Raw genomic sequence first — 8,277 nt, 5'->3', positions numbered from 1 at the left:
TCCTTGTCGGACAAAACTGAATGTAATTAAGTTAACTACCTATGTACATTATCAGTGGAGTACTTGAATTAATATCAAATTGTAACCCGAGATGCTGGTGCCACACCTTATTACGTGACCACCCAGTGAGGCGTGAACACTCAGGGGCATGATATACACCCTTGTGATTGATTTGATATACCAATCAGCCGTGGACGCCCGACCATAAAAATGGTATATATAGATTTAACCCTAATCAGGTATTATATATCGTTAAATATCGTTAAATCGTCGAGAACGTTCTGTCAGACGATCAAACGATAACGATTCAACAAGTCGGTAAATCACATCGAAAACCCAAGTTCTGGTCGCAGTGAGAAGCTCTGGATGCCTTGAGGAGGGTTCACCAGCTCTGCTTCAACAACGTTGACATGGGTAAGAAGCATTTTATTCTATTTTTGTACACCAAACACCGTATATATCTTGAAGAACCTTTGCCTTCTGTTTGGATCATGGTTTCTTTATGAACATATTCACTGAACATTACCCTATTACAGATCTTACCAACGTCATCAACAGTCAAGGCAGACATCTTTCTTCAAGAAATCTGCCCAAAAGGAAAAACACTGAAATTGGTAAGTAATGTTTTTGTGCAATGTCGTCAACTATAGTTCATTTATTGCATCGGCACTATTAGGTAGAGTTGAGCTACGAACGCGAAAATAAACTGGTACGGCGAATGTAGGGGTGAGGTACTCCATCGGTCTTGCGTTGCGCTGGGGTTTTTTACCACCACCGACTGTGTTGCCAATATAAATTTCGTTTCGGAATCAAAGCACGGTGCATGTTGTTTTTTTTATCAAAATGTCAACATCAGCTAGGAAAGGAAGAGCGGAAGAGCCAGGGCTCTGCGAACGTACGCGGATTGTGTAGCCTTTATATATATATATGGCTTCGCGTGGCATTATATTTGTGTTACGTACGTAGTATACCAGGTAAGTGTTGCCCTCGTTGCCCACACGGCCATGACTTAATTAGGGTGCGAGTTGGTGGGTGGCTCGGTCTACTCGGTGGTGCTAACAGTAGGCGTAGGGCTAGGCAAGTTTACGAGACATACTCTCACGTGGACCTAGTGATAGAACCCTTTCTTCGTTTTGAGAGGACATGTCGATATCGAATTTCGCGAATTTTCTTCTCGAATTTCTGAAAGCCCAGGAATATTGCAAAATCTATATTCATAATTGCTGTTTCCAACTGGATACATATAAAAGTGATCTTCAAAATGGAACCGAATTTAGCATGGAAACAATATTCGATAAACGTAAGGGTTTGGCAAGGAGTATTACTGATAAGACCTGAATAACGTATCGATACCAACTATATACATACACTACCAGGCATTGCAATTGGGCATTTATTGTTGGTTTGAATCCCTGTTCGCCCAATGTTTCTAGGTTGTCAGCACCATATCTGTGCTCGTGGGTTTAATCGAAGTGGTAAACGTCAGAGATCTGCATCACTTTGGACTTTCCTCCCACAATAAGCTGACACGCCATGATATAACTGGAATACTCTTAAAAGCGGTGTTAAACCAAACACAATCATTCAAGACTCACAACTTTACCGTTGATCCAATGTTTTCTGGTGCGTGTGGGGCTATGTTAGTGATAAGTCACAACTGTATATTTTAGGTTTCCCAAACATGCTTCAAACATTTTTATTCTAAAATGATATGTCATATTATCACAGGAGCAGTAATCATAACATACAAATAAGTTGACAGCATTGATTGCTTATTCCTATGTAATAAGAACGTGAAGTGGCCCACACAAGCAGGTGTGTCACGTCTGTTAACAGGTGAATGGGTTGTCTGATATGGTCTTGTATGATAACACATGCTGAAAGTAATTAGTACTATTGCACATACACAGTATCAATGAATGTATTTCTTTGAACTATTGTTTCATTATTACTACAAAGCACACATTTGCTATCTGCATAATAAACCTAACTTATTTCTCATCAATTTACAAACAAGTTAAACATTATTAATTTTCATTGAAATAACTTGTTGATACAATAAGGCAAAACCTTCAAATACGTATATGAATAGATTCCATTCTCTATGCACAAGCCAACAGTTGAATGTTGTGATTACGAAAGGTTGGGAGTGTCAGATCATATGTACCTGGTAACTCTTTTTGGGACAAAGTGTCTAAAACATAATTTAGTATTTATTCATATTCAAGGCATCTATTCTCAAATCTCACATATTATCATCTTTGGTACATACTTTTTCAACCAAAATTTTGTGAAACAGGAATAATCTTGTGAAAATAATAACATGTCTTTGCTCCCTGAGGTAACAAGGTTATCAAAAACATTGACAAGAATCATTCATCACCAGTCAGAATGTGGATAAGCATTAAGGTACTTTGACGAATCATTCGTTCATATAATCGCGAAATCGTCATTACAAAGCACATCAGTAACAGAATTCCGTTGCATAAATTGTAGTTGTAATAAAGATAGGATCATGTTTTTAGAGTTTGGCATAAGAAAAAGACTATGAATAAACAGTCTGATGTTTGTCAGGTCATTCATACTGTTCAGTGTATTCATATTATTGTTTCACAAGGGGTTTGTCAGCTAGGTTAAATGTAAGTTTAGATAAGCGGACAAAAATTCATGTTCATGACTGTCCTTAAGTGTAAAATGCTTTTAAAAGTCTTTTAAAGTCTTGTCACTAACATTGATTTCAGATGTAGAATACGACTTATCTTGACGTGCCTATTTTAAAGTTTTATGATAACAAGAATTTTAAATGGAAGAAATTCGGTAGTCATTGTTAGGGTTATGTAAACTTGATAAATATCTAAATAGATATTTGTCACTCTTGAGTTAAATCTGAAAATGATTAACATAACATTCTATTATACAAAAAAAATAATTTTATGGAAGCATGTGTACAATGTATGAAAGACAAAGTTGATATTCACCAAAAGTTTTTTCAGTAGTGAAATCTTGAGACAAATCAACAATTATTCTTTTTCACAAGCAGTGCTATAAAAGAGATGATTAATTGATGCTTTATTAAGTTTTTGGATAACCATTAACATTTCAAGAAATCTTTAATCTTAAGTTGCCCCTGCACATCCTTAATGTTTGTCTGCACTGTTTGCTGATCCCTACAAGATACTTCCATTGTATTCATGGCAGATTGCCTTCCAAATATGATGTTTTTATTGGTAATTCATGTTTTATATAAATATACACATTATAACTTATTTCTACTCATGTCATAAAAAAGCAATAACTGCTGACATTGGTTTAGGGAAAATGAATGTAATTTAATAGCCAACTGGATACTTTTTACATTATTATTTTAATTGCCCATTCAAGAAAAAAAACAAACCACCCACTTGCGATTCTTATGTCAATTGTTTAAACTTCAATATCAATTAAAAATATACACTTGGAAATAAAAAAGTTGGAATCATTACATCAGCTTGGAATAATTACGTGAGATAATACTGTTTTAATATCTCTAAGGTTTAATTTTTTTTATATACAGCAACATGCGAGCGTGACTGTAACATTGATGCAATTATAGGATCTATAGGATCTATAGGCTACATGTATCTGAGAGAACTTGATTAATCTTGACAAATGTTGTATGATTTATTCATCATTCTTGTTGTGAATTTCAACCAGTTCCGAACACTACATCTGTGGCGCTGACAATATGGCCCAAAACCATACAGTTTATGTTAAGTGCGCAAGACATTGTCACAATACTTAATGATAGATTGTCATTTTGAAAATACATGACACTGATCTTATTGCATCACAGTTTTGTGAGATGTTTGTTTATGAATGTTTTTTGTATTGCATTATCAAAATGTTTAAAAATCAAGTTTTCATTAAAACATGACATTTTCAGTATTACATGACATTTTCAGACTAACTAGTTTCTGTAGACTTGTAATTCATATCATTCTCATGTTACTGTCACTCTATCTAACTATAACTAGTGTCTGTAGACTTGTAATTCATATCATTCTCATGTTACTGTCACTCTATCTAACTCTATTAATACCTTTATATATGCTACCAATTTTATCCAGTATTTAATCAGGAGATAAAAATACTGTGTTTTCAATGTTTCACTTGGTAACCTGTAAACTGCACTAAATTGAATTTGGAAACGAAAACAGAGAATGAGGTTTCAAATTTTAAATTAAGCATGGGTAAATCTACAGGTAACCGTGCTCCACGTTAAAAACATGTTGTGTTTATGCTTGTTGTAAGAGGCGACTAACAGGATTGGGTGGTCAGGCTTATTGACATGGTTGACGCTTGTCACCATATCCCAAATCATAGATTGATGTTCATGATGCTAATCACTTTATTGTCCGGTCCAGACTTCTGTACAGACCACCGTCATATAGCTGAAATATTGTTGGAGTGCGGTGTTAAACAAAAAAGTGAACAAACAAACAAAATCACCGACAGTGGTGCTGTATATGCTTAAACAGTTTGTTTACACATAGGTCAGGCATTGAAAGCATGTAGCACAAAAACCACGATGAAGTGGGCACCCCAAAAGAAAACTAAGCTAGCCACTAGGATGACAAATCACTCACTGTGACACAAAAGATATGACGTAACAGTCCTAAAATGAAAAGTGCCAATGTCAAGCTCTCTGTTGTCCTCAAAACTTGAAATTCATTCTCTCTGTAGATTTTTTATGGTTTTCTGCACAAAATGTATTGCCACACATCCTTTCAATATTGTAGTGAAACTTTGCATGTTGTATCCTATAAATGTAATTATTTTAAAATGCTTATTGACAATGACTGTAAAAAAGTACTACTTTATAAAATATTAGTTTCCAAATCAGCCTTTTTAATAAGAGGGGGATTGTTGTGATTTCATAACCTGATTGTCCAATCAGAATCAAGTTATTTCCATCAAATATTTGTGGGAAATCAACTCATCAAAAATGAAATTGGAATTGACTGCTCATTCCAGGTGAGCAGGTGTTCATGTGCCACAGTGAATAAAAGAAACCATAATTATTATAAGGAGGTATGTTGCCCAAAGTTATTTAATTAAATGTTACATCCAGTTTCATAGTAAGTCAATTTGTCCATGTGTCTCAGTAACTGATGGCAACCAATGAAACAACACTTTCAGTACAAAAGTTCCCCCAAAGTACTAGTTACATGTGCCATAAGCCAAAATTAGCTGCCCGCTGTGGCTCAGTGTATACTCCTGAATGGAATTTGCTAATATTAGCCATATATATGACATGCATAGTTCTCACAATAGGTCTCCACCAACCCATGCTTGCCATAAGAGGCGACCATGCTTGTTGTAAGAGGCGACTAACGAAATCAGATGGTCAGACTTGCTGACTTGCTTGATGTGTGTCATCGTATCCCAATTGCGTAACCTGATGCTCATGATATCAGTCACTGGATGGACTGGTCCAAACTCAAATATTTACAGACTGCTGTCATATAGCTGGAATATAGTTATAGAAACAAGCAAATAAACACAACAATGAGTTCACTGCTGCATCCTAGCAACAGTATTTTTAGGAATTTTGGCAAAACACACAGCCATTTCTGTCCGTATAATTGTTTTTTTTATGTGCATGCATGTTCAGTTTGTCCATGTATTACTGCATTATGGATGTTGTGTCGAAACCTTCATTGCTTTCTTCTTTACCCTCGGGTGGTTGTGTAGCCCAATGGTGAAAGCGTTTGCTCATCACGCCAAAGACCTGGTTTTGATTCTCCACATGGGCACAGTGTGTGAAGCCCTTTTTATTTGTTGCATTTCATGTCAAACAGAAAACAACTTCCATGTTACGAAAAAAATGTATGCCATGAAGACCAAAATTTATAGAATCTGTCTTATACCCACTCATAAATGCTGTTCATTTAATAACTGCTTTAATAAAACTATTAAGTTCATTCTGGAAGATCTGGAACGATGGAATATGCCTTGTATCTTTACATGAAAAAAAGATTTCTGCAAAGAATAATTATAAGATTTAATGGGTCATTATTGTGTAATTGGTATCCAAGCACAACATGTCTTTTTGTGATATTTCCTTTCCAGTTTCCAGTGAATTCTATGCTTGTCTTAAGAGGCAACTAACAGTATCGCGTGGTCAGGCTCGCTGACTTGCATTGATGCTCATGATATGAATCTCTGAAATGTCTGGTCCAGATTCGATTAATTACAGACCGCTGTCATATAGGTGGAATATTGCTGAATGCGGCAGTAAACAACAAACCAAACCAAAACATATATTACTGTCTACATATCCTATTGGTAGGGAGTTATGTAGATTCTTATTTAGAAACCAGTGGAGCTTAGTATCCACAGTGCACATATATGGGTTACGTTATTGTAGTTTGTCCAGTATTATTAGTAAAGGATGTAATGGGATTTGTTTTGTAATGGGATCGTGCCATGTATGTCAAGACATTTGTTTGTACATTATATTTGTAACACACGTTTAGAAGGATAGAAATTTATCTTTGTCTTAGCTAAATGCTTGGTACGGGCCTGTTGAATAAATTCAATGTTTGTCTGGTAGGCTTGTCTAATTTTGGAGGAATTGTGGATTTCTGAGAATGGAAATTGGCAATTGTTATATTTGTATGACTATCAAATTACATTAAAGTTGCAATTTATGTATTGTTCAAATATTTATTTGACATTTCCAGGACCAGTAAAGCTGCAAGATTTTGTCGGCCAGTCAAAAGTGGACGCTGCAATCCAAGGTGTCACTTTTAGTGCTATCATGGAGATAGTTATCAATGAAATTATTGGTATATGATTCCACATACAATATCATGTATAGCGTATTTATTCCTTGAGGCTATACTATACAATTCAAAGTAAATGCTGAAGTCACATGTGGTTAATATTTTTATAATTTATGTAAATTGTTTTAAACCACATTAGAATTGTTTTGAAGCAAGTATTTCATGTCCAGTTGCTCATCCTAAGTATAAAAGAATCTGCACACTATGTTGAAACTTTTTAAATGCACAAGATTGATTTTTCTCTTAATATTCTCAATACTCAAATCAGTATTCTGTAAATAAACAAGTTTTGTACAATTTGATTTGTTTTCATAGTGATAATACTGATGTAAATACTATTTTCAGGTGAAACTTTCTTTCTCATGGTGGGGCACACGCATGAAGATTTGGATCAACTGTTTAGTGTATTTGCAAGGGAACTTAGACAGAAGCCTGCAACAACCCGCGATGCCCTCCTTCAAGATTGGGGACATCCGGACACCCACCACCAAGCTATCAGACTTCAAGCCCTTCATGCCTGCCCCAAGGGAAGCGACAACCCTCCCAACTAAAGTTCAAGAGGCAATAGAGAAGAACAATGAAAAACTGCAAAAACAATCAAAGGTAATTTCAATAAATATTACATTTCTTTTGAAATATGTATTGTGATGTGTAATATTAGGGTTAGTCAGCGTTACTTAGAATATGTGTAATGTGGGCAGAGAAACAACCCAACTTCATGAGGTTACTATTTTTGCTTTTATTGTATAGATGCACTGTGATTTTAATTATGTTCTCATATTCTTTACATTTTCTTTCTTTACTTTCAGATCACTCTGACAAAGCACCGAAGACAAGCGTCAGTATCAGAACAATAAAGAAGGAGCAGCAAGTTTTGCTGAAATGAACATATTTTTTGTCTAAGCTATGTGGCTGAGATATTGCCGAGGATTGCATTGCAGGAGTTTTGTACTTTGTATGTTTTTGTTTCTTAGTAAATCTGTGTATTTAGAATTGTATATATATATATACATATATAAGATGAGATGTGCACAATGGAACTTATGAAACAATATATGCAGTTATATTGTAAAATCTTGGTTGTGTTCTATTTTTTCCATGTCTGAAGTTAACCTACTTTCAGAGTACCGTATATCACATGTAGGTTGTTTCTTTGAATTCCAACTGGGGATTATATATTTGGTTGGCCCCATGGAATAATTATGAAATTTATTTTTTGAGAATCACATTCACCTTTAATGTTGTACACTTCAAAGTCGTAAAAAGGCCATTGAAGATGGTCACTGAAATTCTCATAATAATTTAGATAATTATAGGGTAAGCTCAAGGTTCAATGATTTGCATCTGTCTAGTATACAAAGGTATGAGGCCAACATGTTGTTCCATTGTTTAATTCGAGTGACGTCAACTTTTCTTGATAAATTTGGTAAATATAATACCAAGATAACTA

General features: G+C 35.0%; 1 protein-coding gene across 2 annotated transcripts; it reads left to right on the top strand.

The window, feature by feature from the left end:
• Positions 1-312: 312 nt before the first annotated feature.
• Positions 313-7,689, top strand: LOC124110354. 2 transcript variants are annotated; one of them, XM_048384080.1, is made up of 5 exons: positions 313-414; positions 537-614; positions 6,726-6,782; positions 7,173-7,430; positions 7,637-7,689. In XM_048384080.1, exons 1-4 carry the CDS (start codon positions 411-413, stop codon positions 7,376-7,378), a joined length of 345 nt encoding a protein of 114 aa, XP_048240037.1. In that variant the 5' UTR covers positions 313-410; the 3' UTR covers positions 7,379-7,430; positions 7,637-7,689. The 2 variants fall into 2 exon arrangements, 1 of the variants encoding a protein (XP_048240037.1); XR_006857253.2 differs by lacking the exons at positions 313-414; positions 537-614 and adding an exon at positions 860-974.
• The last annotated feature ends 588 nt before the right edge of the window (positions 7,690-8,277 follow it).

Source organism: Haliotis rufescens, unplaced genomic scaffold (genome assembly GCF_023055435.1).
Source record: "Haliotis rufescens isolate VD_foot unplaced genomic scaffold, xgHalRufe1.0.p SCAF_5, whole genome shotgun sequence".
NCBI lineage: Eukaryota > Metazoa > Mollusca > Gastropoda > Lepetellida > Haliotidae > Haliotis > Haliotis rufescens.
Note: the sequence above shows the minus strand (reverse complement) of the source record. Positions and strands in the feature narration are given on the sequence as shown.

Bases quoted from the DNA above. Each gene is read 5' to 3' on its own strand.
- LOC124110354 (XM_048384080.1), top strand. The intron at 615-6,725 runs GTAAGTAATGTT...TGACATTTCCAG, and splicing joins AAGGAAAAACACTGAAATTG to GACCAGTAAAGCTGCAAGAT. The intron at 6,783-7,172 runs GTGTCACTTTTA...TACTATTTTCAG, and splicing joins AGTGGACGCTGCAATCCAAG to GTGAAACTTTCTTTCTCATG.